At 62.3% G+C, this 25,146-nt stretch overlaps 1 protein-coding gene across 1 annotated transcript in view; it reads left to right on the top strand.

Moving 5' to 3' along the window:
• The window catches only part of BRD9 (bromodomain containing 9), a 23,289-nt gene extending 13,614 nt beyond the window's left edge, over window positions 1-9,675 (top strand). The window contains exons 12-15 of the mRNA XM_077749469.1: window positions 2,668-2,706; window positions 5,828-5,927; window positions 8,099-8,272; window positions 8,978-9,675. Of these exons, the coding sequence (XP_077605595.1) occupies window positions 2,668-2,706; window positions 5,828-5,927; window positions 8,099-8,272; window positions 8,978-9,078 (414 nt within the window). The 3' untranslated portion in view covers window positions 9,079-9,675. The remainder of the gene's footprint in view (window positions 1-2,667; window positions 2,707-5,827; window positions 5,928-8,098; window positions 8,273-8,977) is intronic.
• Window positions 9,676-25,146: the final 15,471 nt, after the last annotated feature.

Below are 25,146 nucleotides of genomic sequence, written 5' to 3' on the forward strand. Positions count from 1 at the left end.
TGAAAGAAGTTTTCGTTTTATCTTTGTTTTTGGAATTCCTTTTCCTTGGATCTGGAATCATGGAATCATAGATTGCTATTTTCCTGTTTTAAAAGACATCTGACCACACCGTTTCTGAAGCGCCCGCCATCGTTGGTATCTGTGTCTTCCGTCTGTCGCACATCTTGGCAAAGTGCACACGGCAGCCAACGAGCTGTGAGGGTTCTTTTCCTTCTTTCAAGGCTGTACGAAGAGACCAGAAGACGAATGTGCTGCAGACCTCTGTGCCCAGAAGGCCTCAGATACTCGCTCCTTTGTAGAAAGTGGACTGTTTGCTGCTCTACGTGCTTCTAAATTTTCATCTTTGTAACTGATTTTCAGCAGTTCATTTCTGATGTGTTTCAGTGTTCTTTGTGTGTAGCTTAACATTTGTGGGGCTTCTTGGGCCTGTAATTTGGAAGATTTTCATCCGCTGTCTCTTCCAGTGTCGTGTCTGCCCCCACCCCACTCTCGTGGCTTCTCAGGACCCCGACACGTGGCCGACATCCTGGCCTGTTTCTTGTGCTGTAGTGCTCTGCTCTTTTCTTGGTCTTTTGTTCCCTCGCTCAAGTGTGAATGCTGTCTGTTGCCGTGGCTTCAAGTTGAGTGATCTGTTTTTGTGCCATGGCCGCATCTGCTGCTTAGCCCAGCCAGTGGAGGTTTCATTTGAGATGCTGTGTTGTGCGTCTGGACTCCGTGTCATTCCTTCTTAGGTCTTCCCTCTCACAGCATGACCCTGCTTTCCCTAAAACCCGTGCAGTTGTTTCCCATACCTCTCGGAGCTGCTTTGAAAGTCCTCATCCACCAATTCTGTCATCTCTGTCATTCCTGGATTTGCCTTTTGGTAGATTTTCCTCTTCTTATTGGCCATGGTTTGCTGCTTTATTGTTTGATTGGGTCCCGGGTGTTACGCTGCTGTGTGTTGAGTCCGTGCTGTCTGGACTGTGTTATTATGGCCGCCAGCAGCTGTAAGTGTCTGGAGGAAATACGACTGTGGTTAGTCTAAGCTAGATATGATGAAAATGTGAGCCACAGAACAGAATTTTAGAGACTGATACAAAAAAAGAAATGTAAAACTATTTCATTGTTTTACTTGGAGCATGTATTACATAAAAAAGTGATTTCAATACATTAGGTTAAGTGAAATACGTTACTGTCGACTACGTGTTGAGATTAACCTTCAGTAGGCTACTAGAAGGTTAGGTAGGTTTATGCTCACGTTACGCCACTGCTGGGCAAGGCTGGCACGGATTTTACCGTGTTGAACATTGATGTTCATTTGGGCAGAGTTCTTAGGAGTCCCCTGATTTCCTGGGGTGTGTTTATATTTTGTTAGGTTGGGTCTCAGCGACCTTTCTGTTGGGTGAGTTTGACCCTGATCATAACGAATGGGCCTTTCGGTCTCTTCTGGTGGCCCAGGTTCCGGTGAGGTCTTGGCTGGGTGGAGTATGGATGTGCCTCCTCACGTGTGGGTAGCCCCGAGGCGTTAGGCCGTGTGTGCACAGGCTAGTGTTGTCCGGGCCCGTCCCTCCTGGGCTTTGGAGCCCTTGCTAGGAGCTGTGTCCTCCTCTCCACACTTGCCGCTCTTCGCTTCCGTGTGGCCACTGAGCCCCGGCTGCCGCTCTCCGCACCGCGGGCTGTACGTTTCCTCCTGGTGCCGCCCCTGCGCACGGCGGGAGGCTGCGTCTCTGTAGAGCGGGAAGCCCTGAGGGATCTGGCCACCCTTTCCTTCCAGTGTTCTGGCGGAATCACTTCCCTGAAAGTGAACTTGCATTATAGGAGTCACGTAATTCCTGACGTGCCACGGCATTAGGTGACGTTTGATGCTTAAATGCGTACGTTAGTGGAGGCTCCCGTGTGGAAGTGGATATTAAAAGAATTGGATGTTTCTACTAAAGTTTTTAAAAATCTTAGCACCAGTGCATCTCTAAAGCATTGTCACAAACAGAAGCTCTCAGATGCAAAAGTGTGTAAGCCAAGTGATTGTTTTGAAGGTGGTGCTCCTGCCAGATGGCCGGGCGGCGGCCCACGGAAGCATTTAGGCTTGTGATCGCCACACGTGGTCACACGTGGCCGGGTGTCCCATACAGAATGTGCTCACACAGTAGTGGTCTCAGGTGACTGGGTCCTGCATGGGCTGCGGTCATGCAGTAGCAGCCGAGTGTAAGCCTCTTGTGGACACAAGCCCGAGGAGAAGGGTACGTGGCCCAACAGTGCAGCTCATCAGAGGGCAGGGGCCCCTCTTCGCCTAGCGGGTTAAACCACTGTGCCTGGTGTTCTCCCGAGCTGCCCTGAGATGCAGGTACAATGTCAGACATTTACGTACGTTTACCTTATGTTTGAAGCCATGCAGGGCTGCAGGAACTGGGTGGGTGCCCTCTCCTTCATCTCCGTCCCGGCCAGGGTGCCGTCAGGGCAGCTGGTCTCCCATCGTCTTGGCCAGGGCTGCGTGAATCAGGCCCTCTGCGGGCCGAGTTGGGCGTCTCTGATGCAGCACCAGCCCTTGTTCACAGTGTGGTGTGAACACTGTGTGGACACCCCCAGCAACACTGAATAAGCTGCTTGTAATTTACACGTGTGTATGTGATACAAGTGAAACGTTTTATATAAAATTATTATGGAAAATGCCTTTTCCCATTTGATTTGCAGAGGAGAAATGTTCCTGTGAAGCCTCCAGACGAAGCGAAGGTGAGTTGCACAGACACGCAAGTAAAGACTTGATCATCAGCGTTCCCTCGGGAACTGTCCTGTTCAGCCTGTGAAACGGGGTGGTTGAGAAGACGGTTGTGTGTTGTTTTATCAAGAAACTGGTTAAGTGCTAGTGTCCCCGTCCCTGAGTTTTAGTGACGGGGGGGTGAGGGACAGGAAGCCACAGAGCAGCGGTCGTGCTGGGCGCTCTGTCTTCATGGGGGCTGGGAGGGGTGGGCCTGCTCAGGCCCGTAGAGCCTGGGGTGAGCTTTGTTTGTGGTGCGGTGGGCTTTCCCGGCCCTCCCGGGAGGCACCGCGTGTGTCAGCCAGGTGTGTGTGCACTGCACACTGCGGGGAGAGGCGAGTTTGGCAGGCCTGTGTCCTCGAGGCTCCCCAACACCCAAAGTAGACTGGCTGCGGTTGAGGAAACTTCATCGCAGTCTGGCCTCAGTGTCCCCACGTTTCCTGTCCCTTGGAGTGACGTGGAGGTTGCGTGTAGATGACAGGCTTTGAACGGAGCCCCTGTGTTGGAGCAGAGGCACCGGGCCGCTGTGCAGGCTGTGAGGCCTAGGCTGCAGGCGTCACCTGGCCCCAGTGGACGGGGGCCCCGCTCAGGCCGGGCGTGACAGCCACAATTCAGGTGGGGCTCGTCGAGAGACGCAGTGCAGAGAGGGTGACATGGGTGTGCCCTCCAGGGGGTGTGTTCCTGGTACGGGCAGGTTCGGGAGGCGGGCAGGGCTCTGCTCAGGGTTGCTGGGTCACCAGTGTGCTGTGGCACGGGCACGGGCCCCTCCTGGTGTCTGCGAGGAGCTGGGAAGCCGGCGCTCACTCCCCCTGCGCCGCCTCCAGCGCCTCCAGGCAGGAACGGCGCCCAGGCAGCCCAGGGTGCTTTCAGAAAGGGCTCCCTGTCACCGGCCTTGTCCCTTGCACCGGGAGCGCCAGGCCCCAGCGCCCCACCCGTCCTGCAGCCTGTGGTGGCAGCCGGCTGGTCCGTGCCTGTGGTGGCAGCCGGCTGGTCCGTCCCGGCATGGGCGTGGGAGGAAGCGTCTGCCCTGCCCCCCCCCGTTGGCGCTCGCTGCCCACGTGGCACACGTGGGGACGTGCTTCTGTCACTACCGGGGGCTTCCAGACATTTCTGCAGATACACATTCGTGTTTCTTTTTAGACTTAAATTTTGAGCACGCTCAAAGGTCCAGACTCAGTGACAGTGTTGTCTTCGGCCCTGTCCTGGAGGGGTGACCTGCGCACCTAACAAGTATGCACGACCGGCTGGAGGGCATGCGGGCACTGGACTGGGATCCTGTAGGGGAGCCACAGGGCCCTCTAGCCTTGGGGTGCTCTCTGGGCCGTGCACAGGGCCTTGGCACTGGGTGGCCTCCAGGGAAATCTGGGTCTGCTCTTCGGCTGGCACAAGAGGTGTGAGTGAACCAGCCATCTTCCAATTGTGGTTTGTTTTTATTTTTTTTTAATTTTTTTTTTTTTTTCTGAGAGAGGGAGATATAGTGTGAGCAGGGGAAGGTCAGAGAGAGAGAGGGAGACACAGAATCTGCAGCAGGCTCCAGGCTCTGAGCTGTCAGCACTGAGCCCGACATAGGGCTCGATCCCACAAACCGTGTGAACATGACCTGAGCTGAAGTCGGACACTTAACCAACTGAGCCCCCCAGGCGCCCCATCTTCCAGTTTTTATAAGCTCCAAGGTGCAGGTACATCTGTAAGAACTTTGAAAGCCTTGGCTGTGCGATGAAGGCCCCAGCCGCGTAGGGAGCAAGGGTCCTGCGCTGGGCCTTGGGCAGCATAATGAGCAGCTCTGAGCCTCTGTCTCTGGGGACACAGCAGGGCGGTGATGGCGGGTGGTTGTGGGACAGTTGGGAGCACTGTCCCCTGTGATCCAGCTACTGCTGTGCCCTAAACACGAGCTCCGCCGCAGCCTGGTGTGTTGATGGCCTGAAGTCATCACTGTAACACTTCCTCTTGAGAGATATTTATTAGAGCGCATAACAAAGTGGCTTTCCTGAACGTCAAGTGAAAGAAGCACATTCACAGATCACCCAGACAGGACGGCCCGAAGGCGGGGGTTTCACACCCAGACGACACAGCCCGCCACGAGAGGGCTCACACCCAGAGTGGAGGGCGCAAAGGGGGAGGGCGCACCAGAGGCGGCGACCTGTCGGGAGAGGGCGCACAGGCCAGTGCCCCTTGCCTGGTGGCGGGATCTTCACCTTCCTCCGTCGCCAGGCCCCTGCGTGTGGCCGGGTGGAGGTGGAAGCCTGTCTCTGGGCTGGTGGGGACCCTGTGTGAGCCCTCAAGCCAAGGGTGGCTGAGGGAGTTCGGGGGTGTGCAAGATGCACCTGAGCAAGCCAGGTCCCCAGACTGTGAGCATCTGCTGTCTGTGGACCTTTTATTGAACGATTTGGTGAAGAAACGGTCTCCCCGGGCCGTGTGTCAGGGAGAGCACAGTCATCAGATGGTAACTTGTCCCGCGGTGACTTTGGGTCCAACCCCAAAGGCAAGAGTGGGGTTTGGCAGAATTTGAGGGTCTTGGGGTATTAGGTAGCATATTTCCCTTAAAGTACTTATTAGACAGATGGCCCTACGTTAGCTGTTACCTCCTGCTGATTGTGAGTGACAGGCTGGCGTGAAAGGTTTGTGTGGTGGGAGGGAGCATCTCTGGGGACATAGGGCTGTTTCCGTAATGCTGCAGAGCCGGGAGTTGACGCAGGAGAAGGCCAGGAGGGGGTGGGGTGGCCACAGAAGGGGAGAGAACATGCTGGCTTGGAATCGGATGTGCTTTTACGTGTTGCCCCTGAGAAGTAGCAGTGAGCCCCTCAGATCCCCTGCGTCCCCTGCTGCGAGGACCTTTATTTCCCCGAGAGCCAGAAGCCTCTGGCTGTGGGTTTTGTCTCGGCAGTGGCACCTGCTTCTGAGCTCGCCCCCAGTGGTCGTAGCTGCAGTGTGGACCAGACGCAGTGTGGACTTGCCTGCTCCCTGGGTGTGGACGTGGCAGGGCCGGCCTGTGCTCCCTGCAGGGGTGGGGGCTGACGCCCGGGGGAGTTCAGTAGCTCGTGTTACCTGCCTGCTCAGTGACATCTTTTCTGCTCGGTACCTACCCGTCTCCCGCAGGCTGGGGACTCGCTGGGTGACGGCAGCTCCGTCCTGGACTTCATGTCGACGAAGTCCTACTCCGACACCTCCCTGGACATCTCTGTGCTCAGCTCTCTAGGTAGGTCGTGCTGGGTGCGCTCACTTCGTCGTCAGGGTCCACTGACGGAGCCGACCCGTGCTCGCCCCCGCTGGGGCAAGAGGGTGGTGTGCCAAGGCCTGTCCCCTGCCAGGGGTATGGCTGCTGTCCTGGGATCCCCGCCAGAGGCCCCAGCGGGGCTTGCCCAGGTCTCCTGTCTGACATCAGGGTCCCTTGAGCCCGTCGGTCCTTCAAGGATGAGCTGCCCGCCTCCTGGCCTGCCGTCAGTGCGTCTGTGCACACACGTACCCCCCAGGCTGTGCCCTCACCGGCAGCTGACCTGACCCCGCCACGCGAAATGCCCTCTGTGGGCCACATGGCACCCAGGGTTTTGGGGTCTCCCTGGCCGTCCGGCTCCCTGTCGACGAGGGGCTCTCGGGGCACATCTCCCCTCCTTTCCTTTGGGCAGACCTGATTGTTACCATGGGGCTTCTCGCGGACAGCGGCCTCCCCGCGGTGTGTGTGGCGGTGCCTGTGGTGCTTCCGGCTGGGGGTGGGGGCCAGACGTCCTTCAGCACAGGCAGCGGCCCTTCAGGAGGGACCAAGCCCCGAGGTCGCTGCGGCCGGGGTGAGAAGCCCGCTGCGTCACACGTGGTTTGCGTCAGGCACTTGGAGAGCGTGAGTCCGGGTCCTGCTTTGCCATCAGCCCCGGTCTTTGGCTGGGGTCAGACTGTACTTAGCGCGGCCACCGGCGCCCGACTCAGGTCCGCTCTCCTGCTCCTTGTGGGTATTTCCCCGGTTGTCGGGGGTCCCCATGCCCACCGCTGGGCTAGGTGGTTCCCTAGGAGCCCGGGACTCCGGGCTCTGGCCTGACATAGCAGAGGGGCAGGCCAGGACCCACAGGGACAGGTGCGTGAGGGGAGTTTGCGGAGGCCCGGCGGCGCGTCCCGACCCCTCCACATGGGGACCCGCAAACGCACCTGACCCCCAGCATCGGGCTGGGGCGACGCTGCCACCCTCTCCTTGGCTCCTCTCTGCTGGCCGGCTCCGGGGAGCAGCGCGGGTGTTCAGTGGAAACCACGTCAGTCGGACGGACGGTCGAGGCCCAGGGAGCCCCTCGTTACTGGGGTGGTGGGAACCCTCCAAGGGTCCAGGTTCACCAGCCAAGGGCCGGCCTTCTGGGCTCGGGGCCTGAGGCTGCTGTGTTAGCTCTGCCGACTCTTCTTTTCCTCTGCATTTAAGGTGTTTTTCCTCACAGCTGGTTTTTGGTAGTCTGAGTGTAATGTGCCTTAATTTAACTCTGTTTAGATTTACCCTTCCCTGAGTGTCATCTCTGCGTCGTGGCTGGCCTGCCGTGTCCTTCCCGGGGGCGGGGGGCGGGGGGGTGCGGGCATCGCTGCAGATGCTGTTCGTTGCCTGTGAGGGAGCCCAGTTCGGCGTCCCGAGTGCCCCCTTCTCCCCTCGTCACGCTTTTCCTCTGCTGTGTGAGGAGCGAGTGCCTGGGCACCCACGTAAGGCCGCTGTAGTTCACGACTTTCGGCCTGCGCTCGGCGGGGGGCGGGGGTCTCCCTGCCCCCCCACCGCCTGGTGGTGGCGGTTTCTCGCGGCCAGACCGCAGTTCCGCCGTCGGGCGCTGGTTGGCTCACGTGCCTCGGAGCCCTGCTTGGCCGCGTTCTGACGGGCCGTTAGCGGTGTGCAGGCATCGACCCCTGTCCGTGTGGCTGCGAGGTGTCCTCAGGGTGGCCCTGAGCCACACTTAATGTAGGCAGGACACCGCCCCACAGGTGGGCCGCACCCTTCCTGACACTTGGGCCACTGGTTGGTGCAGACACATGAGCTCTTGAGCTCCCTGGCGGGGTCGTGTGCGCCCTCACACGTGGGGCCCCTCCTGGCCCAGACCCGGGAGCTCTCTGGGCAGCCCGCCGCCCGGAGCCCCCTTCCCCGACTCTGGCCTGTTCCGCGTCCTGGCGTCTGCGGCCTCTGTTGCCCCCACTGTCCTGCTTCCTGCTCGTTGTCACCGGAGGGCGACTCCTCTGTGTGCGAAATGGCTCAGACCTGACGCGTCCACCCGTCCCCCAGCTTCCCGCATGGTGGCTGTCATCCCGAGCGCTCGGGTGCGAGGGACGGACCTGGGGTGCGGGCTGCGGGTACCGCATACGGCTCTGGCCCACGCGGCTGGGTGTCTGACGTCCAACGGCCCCATGTTTGCACAGGGAAAGTGAAGAAGGAGCTTGACACCGACGACAGCCACCTGAGCCTGGACGAGACGGCGAAGCTCCTGCGAGACCTGCAGGAGGCCCAGGCGGAGCGCGGGGGCTCCCGGCCGCCCTCCAACCTCAGCTCCCTGTCCAACCCCTCCCCCTCCGACAGGGACCCGCACCACCCGGGTAAGGCCCGGCACCCATATTCCTGCACCCCCGCCGGCAGGCGCCCCTGCCCCCGCGGCTGAGGCGCCGCTCTCTCGTCGGGCGGCTACACTGGGCTGAAGCCCTTGAGTGGACGTTACCCGGCATTAGGGACTGCGGGTCATGGCCACGAGACGGGGCCGTCCCTGAGTCAGGAGGAGCCCAGCTGGCCGCGCCCCACGGCCCTTGGACGGGGCAGAATGAGCCTCAGATGCTGACGGCCACATTTAGTTCAACTTGGGCAACGTTTGTTTCTTCCTGCCATTCCGTTGTTAGTCCCTAAGCAGAGTATCAAGAAGTGCGTCATTTCCGCAGGGCCCTGATTGAGGGGGAGCAGATGCCCTTCCGTGGCCTGGAGCCTTCTGTGTGTACGGAGGTAGAGGGGGCCAGGCGCGTAGACGGCACCGGGATTTCAGACCCCCCAGGAAGGGAACCAAATGCTTCCTGGCTCCGTGAATTTACTCCCTCACCTCCCCACGCTGCTGTTGTAGTTCCCAGACACAAGTACGGCCTCGCAGAAGACATTTCGATGCTGTGGGCGCGGGCGGCACTCATCCGCCTCAGAGGTTCTGTGGCCGAGTTGTGGGTTTTGCTACCCGTGTCCCTGGGACACGTTTTCAGCCGGGTCTGAACCCTGACGTGTGTGTAGGTCCGCTGTGTGAACCCCTGTCTTTCCCACAATTGCAGGAAGTCCTTCTCGCCTCAGCGTTGGGGAGCAGCCAGAGGTGACCCACGACCCGTACGAATTTCTTCAGTCTCCAGAACCTGCAGCCTCTGCGAAGAGCTAGCCTCGGAGACAGACGTCCGTTAGTTTTTTATTTTTTTATTTCCATGTGCAGAGTGTTTGTCGTGAGACAGAGACTTTCATCTTGTCCCCTCTGGCGTGCGGGAAGCAGCCCCGGGAGGTGGGGAGGCGTCTCTGGCCTCATGTCAGCCACGTGCGGCTGTGGGCAGCCTCGTGAATCCTGGACAGTGGACAGTCCACTCCAGGTGTGTGACCAGGTGGGGCCGAGCTGCTCTGCGTGGTCTCTGCGGGTGGAGGGGTCTGTAAAGCTCCCCGCTGCGGCAGGCCCGGGGACCGTCCTCTCCCAGCGCCCTCCCCTAGCGCCCCTTGGGACGCAAGAGATGCCTGTGCTGGGGGTCCCGCGTGTCCTTCGCCCTGCCTGCCCCCCATGTCCCCGCATTTCCGAAGCAGGTCACAGGCCGCACCCTTCTGGCCTGGGACAGGCTCTGTGCCAGGCGGGGCCTGCCTTCTGCTGGGAGATGACACTGCCCCTGGCCACGGTGATGTGCCGTGTCCGTATACTTTTTTAATCTGAATGTGTTTACTGGATACCTGTTTACATTTTCAAAACACAGAGATCTCAATAAAACACACAAAACGATTGCGTATTATTGTTTACAGTATCATAGGTGTCCGTTCTTTTTCCTTTATATTTTTCATCGTTTATTTTTGAGGGACAGATAGAGCGCGAGCAGGAGAGGGGCAGAGAGAGGGAGACAGAATCTGAAGCAGGCTCCAGGCTCTGAGTTGTCAGCACACAGCCCAGTGTGGGGCTTGAACTCATGAACTGCAAGCTGATCACCCGAGCCAAAGTTGGACGCCTAACCTACTGAGCCCCCAGGAGCCCCCGTAGGTGTCCACTTCTGAGTGACTTTGTAGTGAGAGCCTTTGTCATGAGAGGTTAGCAGCGTTCTCGTGTTCACCATCTCTTACCTACTCTGCATCTGGCCCAGGTCTCCACCCGCAGTGTATCCCGTTCACCCACCCTGCGTAACCTCCACGTGTGTTCCTCTTTGAAAACAAAATTAGAAAGGCGCCTGGGTGGCTCAGTTAAGCGTCCCGCTCTTGGTCTTGGCTCAGGTCATGATCTCACGGTTTGTGTGTCCAAGCCCCCCCTCGGGCTCTGCTGACGCAGCGCAGATCCTGCTTGGGAATCTCTCTTCGCCTCTCTGCTCCTGCCCTGCTTGTGCGCATGTGCTCACGCTCTCTCTCTCTTTCTCAAAATAGAGAAACTTTAAAATATTTTAAAAAAACAAAGATTGGAGCCTCTGTTACATCACAGGGTGGGGTGAATCCTGGGGGAAGGGGTGCGTGTGATGGAGGCAGTGGCCAGCGCAACGTGTCCCGGCCCACAAGTGCCACGGCTTGGGCCACCCCACCTGGCCATTGCTGGCTGGGCTGGCGGGGCCCCTTGTGAACATCAGTAAAAGGGAAGCAAAGCATCGCGCAGGCGAGGCGTCAGGAGGTTGTGGCAGGTGCCGGCAGAGGAGCAAGCCCCCGGAAGGACAGACGCCCCGGTCAGGCCGTGGGCCTGCTGGCCGAGGGCCTGCGCTCGCCCCGGCGCCACGCTGCCCGGCACCCCGGCTGCGGGGAGGCCAGGGGAAGTGCGCCCTGCGTTCCCAGCCCTGGCGTGGGGATGGGCTCTGCCCCCACCAGGCCTCCGAACGGGAGGGGCCGGTGCGGAGTCTCCCTGGCCCTCAGCCTGAGTTCACGGCCCTGCTGGATGCCGCGGGTGTGGTGTGTGTTCACAGCACCTGCCGCGACAGTGTGAGGACACAGCCCCAGACCCACCCGGAAGGTGCTGGTCTCCCGCTCGGCCTTGTCAGGGGTGCAGACAGCCCTCGTGCTGCCGCCTCCTGACCCCTGGCCCACGCCTCAGGTGGGCGCCCCTTGGTGGTCAGAGTAGCTGGGAAGGTGGCCCGCGAGGGGGAGTGTCCCTCAGAGCCACACTGGCCACGTGTTGGCCACAGACTGCATAGCAGGAGCACAGCGCCTCAGTCGCGCTGTTGGCTCTCTGGGGAGGGGCTGTCCGGGCGGAGTGCTGGACGGGGGGGTTCACCTTGCTGCTCGTTTCTGCTGGAAGCCACACTCAGAACAAGACCAGGGAGGGGGGGTGTGCACGCTTGTGCAGTCTTGTATGTGCATCTGTGCTTGTGCACATGAGTGCATTGTGGCATGTGAGTGTGCACGTTTGTCTGCACATGTGAGCATGTGTGATCATGATGCACACGTGCCTTTGTGTCAGTGCACGTGTGAGTGTATGTGTGAGCACACACGTGCATTGAGTCTGGTGTGCATGTGCACATTTGTGCCAGTGCACGTGTGAACATGTGAGTGTGCACACATTTGTCAGTGCACGTGTGAGCGTATGTGTAGGCATGTGTGTGTCAGTGCATGTGTGTGCACGTGAGTGCCAGCACCTGCCTGTCCCGCCCTCCGCCTCACTGCTGCCGTCCCCGCCCCCCTCGCCCCAGGGCTGACCCTCGGGGGTTGGGTGCTTAGATGTGTGCCCCGCGGGACTGCAGGCGACTCAGAACAGGGCTTGTGGATGACCTCCGTGTCCGGCAGGCTGAGGATCACGTACGGGAGTGCGGTGTGAGCCGTAGAAACGGGCGTGTGCGTGTCGAGGGAAGGGGACACCGGGCTGCAGTTGAGGGGGCGAGAATGGGTTGCCGAGGGGGTCAACAGCACGTTTGTCCCGTCGGAACTTCCGGGCCCGCAGTCGTGCGTGGGGAAAGGCCCCGACTGCCCTGGGCGGGGTCATGGCTGTGGTTTTAGGTCTGTTTCTCAGTGTTTTCATGGTGAATGGGCCCTGATGTTGTAGCTTCTGAAGTTACTCTCACGGAGCAAAGAGGTCTCTTTGGGAGGCTCGTTTCTCATAGGTGTGAGTGGCTGAGGTCACCGCGGCTCCCGGTCAGCCAGGGGACCCCACCGCCCGCAGACTTGGGGGCCCCTAGGGTCGTGCTGCCCCTGCCCCACTCCCCGGTGGCCTCCTGTGGCGGCGAGGCACAGGCCTGAGGAGAAAAAGCCCCGGTGAGGGGCCGGCAGCCCAGACGTTGTGTCTCCATGTACAGAATGGAACCTTCAAGTGCTATAAAGGCCGTGCTTTCCTGCAGCTGGAGCCGTGCCGGCGGGAGCGGGGGCCTCACCGCCTGGCTTGCGCGCCGTGTCAGATGCGGCCTCAGGCGCGAGTGCACTGCGTCTGGCGGGTGCCCTGCCCCGAACTGTTCAGTCCCTGCCGTCTACCACCGTCTGCTGCCTCTACTGTGGCGACAGCTGGGTTCTTGGGTTCTGAGACCCCGGTCAGGCAGCCTGTCGTCTGCCCTGGGTCTGTGGGGGCGCGCCGTGGGCAGTGGTGGACGGCAGGTCTGGGCGCAGGAGTCCGTGGCCCCTACGTCACTGGGATGTGGCTCCGGGTGGAGGTTGGCACACAGAGCTGAGCTGCCAGCCCCGGGCTTCCCACGGGTACCTGCTGGTGTGCAGGGCCCATAGCGGGCAGCCCCTCTCCCCTCCCCCCGTCCGGTGACACGTCCTCACATCCCGGACCCCATCTCCTCTTGCCCACCCGGGGTCAGACCCGGCTGCCGGGTTCAGCGTCCCTGTCGTCCCCGTGGGTGCTTTGCTCCTGGATACCCCCTGGCATGGCGTGAGGGGCCACAGGGATGCGTGCCGAGGGCGCGGAAGCCCAGGTGAACAGCTGGGTGGAGCAGCGCTGGCCCAGAGCAGAGGGTGGTCTCGGCACCAGCCGCGTGCCCAGCCCCCGCCCAGCAGGGCGCTCTTGACCGCGTGTTGGCGACACAACCTTCCCTCCAGCTGGTCCCTGGCCCCTGCCCTGTGGCCTCGTAACCCTCCGGTGTCTCTGTCTTGGGCCCGTCCCGGTGGGAGCCAGGCAGCAGGGCCACACTCCGCGCGCGGGGGGCTTGAGCGGGTGCCCCAGGGAGCTGTGTGCCCCACGGCAACTGGGGTTGCTCCTCCTCAGTTAGGCCCGGGCCGAGCGAGCCTGCGCTTTTCTGTCCTGCCTGGACTGTGGCCGGAAGGAAGTGGAGCGGGTTCTGTCTCCCAGGAGGTAGGTGTCTCCTGCTTCTGCTGTGAGCTGAGAACTCGGCAGCGCAGCCTCTGAGCATCCCCGGCGGGACACAGGACAAAACCATGATTCGGGGGCTGACGTGTGTCAGGGCCTTTCCGAAGGTCACGTTTGCCAGGCTGCGATGTCGTGAACACACAGGTGCGCCCAGGACGCCCTGTCCCAGAGAGCATGGCATGGTGGCATCCGTCCCGCAGACGGCCCCGCGGGCAGGGTCGGCGGTTACAGCGCCCGCCTCCGTCCACAGCCACGCTGGCCAGTGCGGCGGCCTCTGTGCGGAGCTCCTGTGAGCAGCCGTGTTTGTGTTGGGGAAGTGGAGGTGACGACGGCCTTGTGGGAGCATCGTGGCACGGACACATCTCCCACCAAAACGTGGACTTAACCGTCAAGGATGACGAAAAACTAACGTCAGGAACCGAGCTTGGGCTAAGAAGGGACCCAGGCCCCACTGAGTCTGCCCAGGAGGGAGATCATGAGGCTCCCTTCCTGCGGCCTGAGTCCAGAGGACCAGTCCCAGCATTTCCAGAAGGAGTAGACAAGGGCCCGGCTCAGACCTGGTGGGTGTCGGGGAGGTTGTCTAGGGAGCGAGGCCAGCACGGGCTCGAACGGCAAGAGATGGCCATTAGTGGGGGGAGGGGCAGAGACCCGGCTCCAGGCCAACAGAATAGCACGAGAAAGGTCAGGAATGAGAAATGAGTCCAGAAACCCTGTGTGCCTGCAGTGTGTGTGCCGTGCGTGTGCATGTGTGATATGTGCATCTGTGTGTGCGTGTTGTATATGTGGTGTATGTCTATGTCGTGTGTGGTGTGTGTGTGTGTGTGTGTGTGCGCTCTATGGTGTATGTGGTACGCCACCTGTGTGGTGGGTGTGGGGTGTTGTGTGTGCATGTGTGTGGCATGTGTGGTGTGTGTGTGCTGTGTGTGTGTGGTGGGTGTGTAGGTGTCTGCTGTGTGTGGTGTGCGTGCTGTGTGTGGTGGGTGTGTAGGTGTCTGTACTGTGGTGTGTGTGTGTGTGTGTGTGTGCTCTATGTATGGTGTCTGCGTGTGGTATGCCACCCATGTGGTGGGTGTGGGGTGTTGTGTGTGCATGCGTGTGGCACGTGTGGTGTGTGAGCGTGTGGACACATGGATGTGTGTGCACGGTGTCTCCTGCACACTTGGAGCGCTCCTTCACTGTGCTGTCTGGTCCCGGCAGGAGCCCCAGCATTCGTTGCCAACCGTACATTTGTCCTGGTGAGAGCTTCTGGGAGCTTCTGAGAGAGAAGAGCCGAACTAGGAAAACCGAGCGTGTGTGTGAGCCGAGCGCCTGCCCCTGAGGGGCAGGGACGACCCCGCGGCACCTGCACCTTCTCTCCCCAGACCCCAGTCTTGCCAGAGTCCACACGACCCCAGAGCCCACGGGGGCCCGACTTCGGGGGGGCCCGACTTCGGCGGCTCGGGTGACTGTGGGTAAGTGTGTGGTGCCGCTGCCGCCGCTTAGGCCGCATGCGTGGTTGTGACCTCACACTCGTGCAGACGTGGTCCCGCCGTGGCAACTGAGGATTCACTCATGCCCTGCGCAGTGTTGCCCTCGGTGCCACGTTGAGTTCGAATGCAGGGAAGCATCCAGGGACCTCTGAGGAGCGCTGAAGTCATGCCNGACTGAGGATGTGCTCACCCCGAGGAGTGCCGCCCTGGCTGCCACTCTGAGGCCGCGCCCCTGCGTCTGCACACTCTGCCTCGTGGGCCAGTGACGCTTCGCCCGCGTCTGTTCAGGCTCAAACTACTGTCAGAGCTTGAAAACTCACGCTCGTTCCGATCTCACCAAATCCAACGCCAGCCTAACCCTCAGCATCTCCACACGGTGTCAGTGATGCCGTTTCCGTCCTGGGCGCCCGTGGGCCCCGCCCCGCCCTGGCCAGCCCNATCGGGTACCACAGGGTGCCTTGCTGTGCCCAAACCCCCGGTGTGCTGGCCTCGCCTTCCGCGTGCGACGCTCCCAGCCCCTCAGCTCGACCTGGGTGACCCCAGAGCGCCCAGAGGCCCCCGAAGCCCCTGGTCAGCAGGCCTGTGTTCTGCAGCAGGAGCAACGGAACGCTCTGGGGACGCGGTGTCCTGTTCTGTCCTCGGGACACTTGCAGAAGATTCCCTGAGGGTTTCAGCAGAGAAGAGGATCACGTGGCCTAAGGTCTGCTTATCCTGCACACTTTCCCTCAGTTTCCCCGGGGCTGAGGGCCTCGTCCTGATGTGGGTGTTCCGCCTGCATGTGATCTGTTTTCTGGTGAGTCTGTGCACTCACGCCCGGAGGCGGCCACGGCCATGCCCCACTGGGGGGTGCGCTGAGCCGTGTGCATCTGCGCCACCACTGTGGCCTGGGCAGACTGCAGGACCCCCCTGGATCCCGCAGGAGAGCCCCCCGCCCGCCTCGGCCCCAGAGGCTGCATGCAGCAGTCCCAGGGTGCTCCCGGCCACGCAGGCCACGCAGGAGTCCGTGCCTGCCTGCCCCTCCTCCCGTCTGGCAGATGGATTTGTGTGGCTGGAGCCAGAGACGGGCCCCAGTCTCCAACCTGTCCCGAGGGAATGGCCGGTCACGCACCCTGCACTCATTCCGGGCATTGGCCTGGACTACGCTGTTCATCTTTGCCCTGGCCCCGTCCCGCCACCTAACTGGACCTTCATCGCCTATGGTGTACCCGTTACTGTGGGAGCAGCGCCCGCTGTCCCAGGGAGGCTCCCCGCAGGCCCTCCTGGCTCAGGGCCCTGCTGTGCCTGCTGGTCCCCCACACCTGAGTCACCCGCAGGTCCGCTCCCCCTCCCTTCACCCCAAACGCCCGCCATGGCCGCGGTGCCAGGAACCTGACGTCCGTCTCTGCGGGGCTCACTGGCGTGGGGTCCGGGCTGCGAACACAGGGGTGTCTGCCGCTTGCCTGCCGTCTGTGCAGGGATAGCGCGTCCGGGGGCCCTGGTGGAGGGGCTTTGGGGTGAGGCAGGCGACCAGGACAACAGGAAGGGGTCGCCGAGGGATCACAGGGCTCAGAGACTGAAGGCTGACTCCCCGGGATTTACATGTCATTCGGTCTCAGGGTCCAGAGTGTCCCATGTGGACCCCACTTGTCTGCAGGTCTGCAATGGACAGGGTCAGGCTAGCTGGTGGGCGAGCCACGCCGGGGTCCGGGGAAGACAGTGATTATAATGGTGGCCCCTCTTGCGACATGAGTCTGTTGGCAGGCGATGGCCAGGCCTGGAGTGGCAGAGGCTGGAGAGAAAGCCTTCTGGCCGCTCGGAGCCACAGCACAGGCCCCAGTGGGGACTGCGAACCCCAAGGCAGCCTTGACAGGAGGCTCCAGACATGTCACCAGAGTAGGTTTCAGGCCACGTGGGTGGGAGTCAGGGACACATGGGGCTGGCGTGCCGGCCTTGTGGGGAGCAGGCGGCAGGTGCAGCTGTGTGCTCTTCCCCAGGCCATGTGGGCACCGCCAGCCTTGCACCCTCCTCACTCTTTACTCTGTGGCCAGTGAACCTCGGTTCTGCCAGTGCATTCGTGCTCTGGGGTCACCACTGGCCGACCCCACCAGTGAACCTGGGCACCCACCACGGCCTGATGTGGAAGCCCGCTGCCCCCCCCCATGCCATGTGGCCGCTCACATGGCCAGCCTCCCTCTGCGGGGCCCTCAGGGTGTCTGACCCGGCGGCGTGGGGCCTGGTACAGCTGCCCCACCTGTAGGCCTGTGGCTCAGGGTTGGGGGGGCTGGGGGGGGCCTCCAAAGCCAGCATCACACGTCCCACGTCACCCCGCATGTCTCGTGTCTTTCCCAGACGAGGATGGGCAGAAACTGTGCAATCTCGTAGGTATCCCGTCTCAAAATTTCTCCAGTTGTCCCCAAAACCTGCTTTGTTGGGTTTTTTATAACCCAGAATCCAGTCACGATTCATGCTTTGCATGCGGTGATGGGTCTCCTCTCTCCGGCCCAGCACCAAGGCCACTGGCGCCCGTCCCCACGGCGTCCTGGTCAGAACTGCCCTCTTGCTGAGATCTCACACGAGTGTGAATCATCTCCCAGTTCCACGCTTCCTCCTGTGTGCTCAGCTTACGTTCTCGTGTAGGGAGCACTCTCCTTCTGGAGCCAGAGGTCCTCAGTGCAGGCGGGGGGCCGGCTCTGGGGAGGGCTGGGTCCCGGCCTCCTCCCTGCCTCCAGCTGCCCCTCTGTGTGTGTACCCTGACCTCTGTCCCTGACTGTGGGTTTGCTTGCGTTCTGGGTTATAATCCACTGTCTCCATTGTCCCTTGACTGTAGCTCAGACTGTTCTGGGCACAGTTCTGTTCTGTTCTGTTCTGTTCTGTTCTGTTCTGTTCTGTTTTGAGCTGCCTCGTGTTCTCTGTCCAGGGAGCACTCGGAGCACTCGCCTGCTTTCGGGCCCAGAGGGCGCCCCAGGCCCACTTGCATGCCTTTTCCTCCGGGAGCGCCTGGCTGGCCCCCAGTGCTAGGTTCTGGCTTCCGTCCCCGCGGGCTCTGCAGCACTTGGCCACCAGGGAGCACCGGTGCCCTTCGGAGCCTGCAGGGATTGCTGCCCCAGGAGGAAGGGCAGGGTCTAGGTTGCGGCCTCCGGCCTCCGGAAGACACAGCAGAGGAGGCGGACCCCTGGTTCCCGGCTGACCTCTGCGCCAGCCTCTCACACCGCCCAGCCCCTGCTCGGAGGGACTGGCCTCTGGTGTGACCGGGCTTACTCCTAGGGCGCTGTGGCCCCGCGAAGCCCCTGGCTAGGTTAGCCGCAGTGACTGCAGGGCTGGTGGGGGGCATCGGGAGCTCTGGGGGCGCCTCACCCCTGCCTGCCACAGAACCGGAAGGACCCGGAAGGACGGGAGGGCGTGTGTCCTGGGCTGGCACCACTGTGTGTTTACCAAACACAGATTGTTGCTAGGGGACTGGGGGGGGTGGGGCTTGAGGGCAGGGCCTGGCCTCCTGCTGTGGGAGACCTCCCACCCTGTGCCTTTTGCTTTTTGTTACTCTCTGCAACCTGAGAGACACCCATAACCTGGCCGTTTGAATGTGGGGACAGAACCCTGGGGTAGCGCCCAGCCGCTGACACTTTTCTCAGCCAAGTGGCTGACGGAGCGAATGGCCAGGCAAAACGCAGTGGCCTTTTGCTCACCGTATCTCCCCTGGGCGGCCTGGGGCTGGAGGGCCGTCCTGAACCTGTGTTCATGCTTCAGGGGGCTTGCCTCCTGCACGGCGGGGCCCCTCTGTTCCTGAGGGACGCATTCTGGGGCGGCCTGGCCACGGCACCTCAGGCTTGGGATGTGGGGAGAATCGGGCTCAGGTCAGGCGCTTCCAGGCTGTCCCCACACCGCCTCCCTGGCGCTGGTCTCGTGGGAGCTGAGTGTAGCCGTGGGGGCAAAGGGCCGCAGGCCTCTGCTGCCTGGCAGCCTGCCCGCCTGCTTCTGATGCGGCAGAGGAAGGGGCCACGCCTGGGCCACCGCTGGCCTCCCTGCCGCGTCGCCTTGTCCCGGGCCAGACCCCCCTGCGCAGGACCTGCTCCTGTTCCCCAGGAACCACACAGACAGCGCTTGTCTCTGGCCAGCAGTGCGGACGAGGCTCAGGCCATACCCAGCCCTGCGGGTCCGGTGGCCACAGGATGGGCTTGGGGTCACCGCATCCCTTATGGGGCGCTGAGGGATCTGGTCAGTCCCGTCCCCCGTGCAGGTCCCCCAGGGCCCGGCTGGTTCTCAGCCACCTTCCACTCACCGCTGGCCTGGGCCGATCCTCTGTGCCCTCGGCTCCTTCTCGCCTGCCCTCTCCCTGACCCCCTCCCCCAGCAGCAGGGCTGGGTCTCCATCACCTTCATGCCGTCACCTGGCCGCCTGAGCCCTGGGTCTGCACTTGTCACCTGGAGACTGGAGGGTGAAGGAGGAATGAGCATTTTGGCCGGAAGCAACCCCCCGCTCGGGCTAGCGCACTGTGGGTGTTTCTTACGGAGCCTCCGTGGAGGCAGGGCCGTGCCCGTGTGGAGGCGGGCTGGCAGGGCCTGAGGAAGACCCCACGGGGGCTTCCTGCGGGACTGAGCAGTGGCCCAGCCCCTGCTCAGAAGCCCCCCTCCCCCTCCGTCAAATCACTGCAGACCCCGGGGCGCCCGTGGCCTTGGTCTGCTGGGCTGGGTCGTTTCCCTGCCACACGCTGGAGCCCGGCCTACGCACCCTGAGCCGCCCACTCAGCCCCGGTCCTGGGGCGCAGGGCAGGGCTGACGGGGAGGCGGCTTCCAACTCTCCTGTTTGGTTTCCATGGGGACAGTGTGTTGGTCCTGAGGGGAGGAGGAGGGTGGGGTCCCAGGGCCTGGTTTTACCCTGGGTGCCATGGCAGGAGTGGGTGCCAGAGAGCTGGAGGCGCCCCGGGGTGAGGAGAGACAAGACGGGACCCAGACAGACCGTGCAGACTGGGTGTGTGAGCCCTCCCTGCCCCCTTCCTTCATTCTTGATGATACGCTTTCTTCCTCACCCCACGCATGTGCTCCGAGCATCTCCGCTGCCCAAAGAACCCCCGTGATTTCGGCGCCCAGCGTGGTGGCCACGGGGCCCCAGGGCCTTGCTGCCTTGGTGAAGCGCGGGGTCCACACCCCCAGGCTGGCAGCAGGTGCCTCCAGGGTCCTGCTTCTAGCTGGAGAGCCCGTATCCAGCTCGATCTCGTCCTCACGGGGGAAGGAACTGGGGGGCTCTGTTGGCTGCAGGGGTGTGAGCGGGCTGTCCTGGCCGATGGCCGGGTGCACAGCCCCCGCAGCGCTGACTGGCAGCCACCTTGAGTGGGCACCTTTGCCGCATGTTCCTGACACTCGCGCCCAGGTGACTGGCGGGCTTTTCCCTTTCCATCTGGTGGTCCACTTGGTGGAAGTTTCCATCGATTTGGCAGAGGCTGCTGTGAGGCTCAAGAACTACGCTGAGCCTTGCCTGCTTTTGACCACTCTGTACACGCTCAGGCCATCCAGAGCCAGTATTGCCACCTGTGCCAAGTCACGGTGTGAGTGCCCAGGGTGTGGGGGCAGGCGGCCCCGAGGGCGCTGCCCTGCCATGTGGACCTGCCCCCCGCCCCACGCTGTGCACAGGCAGGGCCCTCCCCAGGCCTTTCTGCTTCCGCGCAGCTGCCTGGTGCTGCTTTCCTTGGAGGAGGAGCAGTGTCCCTCAGACACGCAGGGCCCCTCACCGATCCAGGGGCTCAGACTGGCCCTGGTCCCCCCCAGGCCCCACCTGGGCACTGAGGGCTCAGCAGGCGGGAGCGAGGCCTGTGGCTCAGGGTGGGAGCTGGGGGCACCGTGTGGCAGCGTGACGGAGCGAGGGCACCCGCCTGGGGCTGGCCTTCCCTGCCGCCGGTCTCTCCCCTCTGACCCTGCCTTCGTCCTGGACGCACTGCCAGCGGGCTGCTCATCCTGAATGCTTCCTTCCAGCAATACGGCCAAATGTGGTTCCTGCAACAAGGGTGTATCGAACTTTGACCAGCACTGCAAACGGCCGAACGACTGTGTGGGGAGCAGAAGTGACTGGTGAGGGGCTGTGGGGAGGGGGGCCCAGCAGGGAGGAGAGGTGGGGGGCTTNCCTGTCCTGTCCCCAGCACAGCGGTCCTTAGCGTCCTTCTGTCTGGCTCTGAAACATGTTGGCCCGGAGCCCCTCCCGCATGTGGAGGCCCAGCCCCACCTGGAGGGGCACAGGCTCAGCCGACTAGTCCTTGACCCGCCGGCCTGGCCGCTCTCCCTGAGGCAGTCAGAGCACAGAGGATGGGGGCCACGGCGGCCCTCGGGGCAGGTGTCCAGCCCCGCACGGGCTTCGCCAAGGCCCCACGTGCCAGGGCCCAGGCTGTGAGTGGCCAGGAAAGCCACAGGCGCTCCCCCAGCCTGTGCACAGCAGCCCTCGCCGGCTGGCGGTCCTGCATGGGGCTGCGCTGCTCACCCACCACCCACGGCGGGCACGCAGGCCGGTCACAGAGCGCTGAGCTCCACGCAGCCCCGTCAAGGAGCGTCGAGCTCTGAAGACCATGTGAGAAATGCCCCACTTGTTCAGGCCTGAAAAGCGTTGCTTTGAGCACAAGGAAATGCAAAGCTCTCATGGTTAGAAAAGTCTAATGAGAACTGGGGACCTGGGGGTGCCTGGCAGCCCCCATGCCGCCCCCTCCCCTACAGAGCAAGAACCCCGGGCCCCCTCCACATCCCCCTGACCCTTTGAGGACACTCACGTTCTAGTTCTCCACCTAAACATGTGTAAAAAGAACCTCAAGATGTTCCGGAAAAGAATAATGGAGTCAAATAAATTTCAGCTGAAGAAAAGACATTGATTAAGATGGAAAACGTTAAAGAAATAGTTTTCTTAAATATCACAACAGCAGAAAGCCCAAAGCTTATTCCAAGAGTTACAGACCAGAATTTAACTTTTGGATGGACAAATCATTCTCTGTGTCTTCTGAGCACAGGAGTGATTCTGTTCTAACGCCGAAGCACGAGATGCCATTTGTGTACAGAAGCGTGCACAGCCCCTGGGCGGATGTGAGGAGAACACGCACTGTGGGCCGCTGGCCGGCCAGGCGCCTGTCCCGGCCCCCTGGGCTCCCCGACCCGCCAGGCTTCTGCGCCTCTTGATGGAAAAACAGCACCCGGGATTCTGTGCCACGTGGGGGGCAGGGGCGGTGGTCCCGACCCCGACGGGCGGGAGCTGGGTGAGCGGTGGCAGGGTTGTGGGGGACCTGCGACCCCGCACTCGGCCCAGAGACTCTGTGTCCCTGCCTGTGAGCCAGGCTGGCCCCTCCTCAGTGCCACACGCACGGGGGTGAAAGGGGAGCTTGTCTGTAAGCCTTGAGGCAGAGAAACTGGAGGTGCCCTCAGGGTGTCCCTGAGGGCTCAGGTGACAGGAGACAGGAAGAAGGCTGGGCCTTGGGCTCAGGGTCAGGGACAGCCCCCCGCTGGCCGGCACACTCGCTCCCCAGCCTCGAGCCCGGCCCTGCCTCTCCCGCAGGCATTTCTTCAGCTCCTTAGTCTCGGCCTCGGCCAGCCTGCTCTGCCTGATCGCCATCCTGCTCTTCATTTTCATCGAGTTCTTTGTCAACCCGGCAGCCTGCGCATGCGCCCCCGCTGCAGAAGTCTGTACAGCAGTACGGGGCGGCTCCTCTCTGGTGGGGCTTCTTCTCAGGTTATGCACGGTGTCAGCCTCTCCCTCCGGCTGTCTTTCGGGTAAAGCTCTCCTTCTGGGGGGCGTCAGCCTGGTCTGCCCCCAGCTGGGTGAGCTGCAGGGCCGGGCAGGGGGGCAGCAGCCCCCAGGCACCAGAAGGCAAGTTCAGGGCCCCGTGCCCGGCACCTGGCCGTTGGTCATGGCAGGGAGCAGGGTGGGGCTGGAGGGCAGAGCAGCCTGGGGAAGGTTCTGGGTGGCTTGTGACCGCAGGTCTCTGCTGCGTGGCTCCAGGAGCCTGGCCTCAGGGAAGGATGTGGGGCTGGATGTGGCCTCGAAGTTCTGTCCATCACCTCACCCCTGGGCCTGTGACTGTGACCTTATTTGGGGAGAGAATCCTTCCAGATGTGATGGAGGAACGTGCCTTCCTCGTGGGTTACCCAGGAATGTGTGGGGTCCTGAAGCCAGTGAAAACATCCTTGGAAGAGACCAGAAGGACCAGCTGCACGCCCAGTGGTGCCCGGAGCCCCAGAAGCTGGAAGATTCAAGGACGGACCCTCCCCTGGGGCCTCGGAGGGAGACGGGCCCTGCAACACCCTGACTTCGGGGCTCCGCCTCTGCTGCTGAAACTGCCCGGTCTGTGGCAAGTGGTCACAGCAGCCCTGGACACTGATGCAGGGAGGACCCCAGCCCGACACCCCTGTGTCTGTCCCGAGTGTTTGGGGACCTCAGCCCTCAGCGTGCAGAGCAAAGCTTCCTTTCTCAGCCCAGGCCTCTCTTGAGAGCACGTCACGGGGGACCCTCTTCCTGGAGGGGGCCCCCGCCCTGTGCGCCTTCACCCCCAGGCCCACACTGCACTGGGGCCAGGTGAGTCCTTGTGGGATGGACCACCTGGCCGGCACGGCTCCGAAGTGCATCTTGGCTATTTCCGTGGTAGAAGGGAACAGTGGGGGCCTCGGCGAGACCAGGCCCCGCTCAGCAGGAAGAGCTGCCGTGCTCTGCACCAGCCAGCTGGGGGCCCCGCCAGCCACCCTTCCTGACGTGCGCACGCAGCCGGAGCAGGGCGGCAGGCGGTGCCTGCTCCCCCCAGAGCAGTCACGGGTGGGTGCTCCGGCTTCCCTGCGCAGGCCCTCCCGCCCACGGGGCCTCTCGTGACCCCCACACTCCAAACTGTGGCTCGCACGTGGTAAGAGGCAACCTCCGCACACCCGAGTTCTGCAGCACGTGTCCTTACTTCCGCCCAGCGTGGGCATCGGCAGGGCGCTCACTGCCATGCGCTGGCGGGACAGAGGACAGCGTGGCCCCCGCGGGTGCTTCTCTCTGGGACTTGCTGGCCCTGGAGCCATCGTGCACACGAAAGCCTGATGACCGAGGCAGTCTCCTGGCTTTGCTGTTCTAGAAGTTTCCATGGGGCTGTTTAACTGCCAGTTTCCTGGGGCGCTTTGCTCTCATCAGTGGGAATTCATCGAGACATCACCGGCTCAGGGGACCAGCGTGTGGCCGGCCACCCCATGGTGAAGCCAGCCTCACCCACCCTGCACTGCAGCCCCGAGACACAGCACAGCAGGCCGGTGGCCACCTTCCGTGCCACGTACTTCCTAGTACTTCCTAGCTGAGTGAGGGCCGTCCAGCTGGAATTCTGTCTCCACGGGCCTGCCTGCAGCCTCCTCAGCGCTTTCCTCACACTTCGATTTGGACGTGTCAGCAGCGCTGGGGGCCCAGAGGACCAAGTCCTGGAAATGCCCCCACGTGCTGGCCACCGCCTTGCAGCTCCCTGTGAGGGCGGCGGTTGAGAATGGGGAGGGCCCAGCACGGCGGCATGGCCTGCGGGACAGGGTGGGCGTAGGGCCAGGCAGGGGCCAGGCTCTGCCACCTGGACACTTGGTTATCCTCTCCCAGCCTCACCTTCCAGACCCGTCAAGTGGGGCCGTGATACCTGCCTTGCTCTGGGGCCACAAGAGCACCTGGGTGAGGTGTAGGGCACACACCCGGGCGGGAAGGGGTGCCCTCAGGGTGCTGACCCCCCCCCCCCGCTTCAGAGCACGGTCTATGGAGGAGAGGCTGGCCGTGCCCCAGGTGCTGGGCACGTACGTGTCTCCCTTGCCTCCGCAGACATCTCTGACGCCAACACTTGGCTGCTGTTCCTCCCCTGTTCCCCGTAAAGACGAAGACCCTGGGGGTCTGGGCCCTGGGCTCTTTGTGCTGATGTTGTCACTCCTCAGCCTCGTGATGCCGGGACCCCTGCTCATCTTCCGCCTCTACTTAAGTACGTGTCCTGGCCCCCACTCCAGCGTTTGACCCTTGCGTTCCCACCGGCCCCTGCTGGGAACATGCACATCAGACAGATCAGGACAGGAAGACACCCCTAGAGGGACAGCAGGGCTACTTCTGCTCTGAGGCCTGCAGAGCACACGAGAGGGACTGGGAGTAAGTTAGACACGGGAGCAGGACGTGTGAGGCAAGAACAGGCACCACTAAGAAGAGAACGGGATTTAGAGAGGCACCGAACCCTAACAATGAAAACCAGTGAGCCAGGGACGGGATGTGCTGACCCACCTCACCGCAGGGACACCGGCCGTGTCCTGGGGGCCACGCAGCATCACGTGCAGCACAGGGGAGGGCACGGCCTCTCTTCGCGGCCGCTGCAGGGGAGCGGGTGGCAGCAGGGGCCCCCGTGTGGGCCTGTGTGAGCTGCTCTGGCGCAGGGAGTGTCCTCAGCGGAGCCAGGGCCAGAATCAGCACCCGGAGCCAGAGGCCGGTCAGCCCAGGCCCTTCCTAAAGCTTCCATGCACTGCCCAGGGGGGACAGGGGTGGACTTGGGGACGGTGTCCCAGCCGCAGCGTGCATGGCAGGTGGCAGGTGGCAGGCTGGGCGG

The sequence above is a fragment of the Crocuta crocuta genome, unplaced genomic scaffold, assembly GCF_008692635.1.
Source record: "Crocuta crocuta isolate KB4526 unplaced genomic scaffold, BGI_CrCroc_1.0 scaffold89, whole genome shotgun sequence".
Lineage (NCBI taxonomy): Eukaryota > Metazoa > Chordata > Mammalia > Carnivora > Hyaenidae > Crocuta > Crocuta crocuta.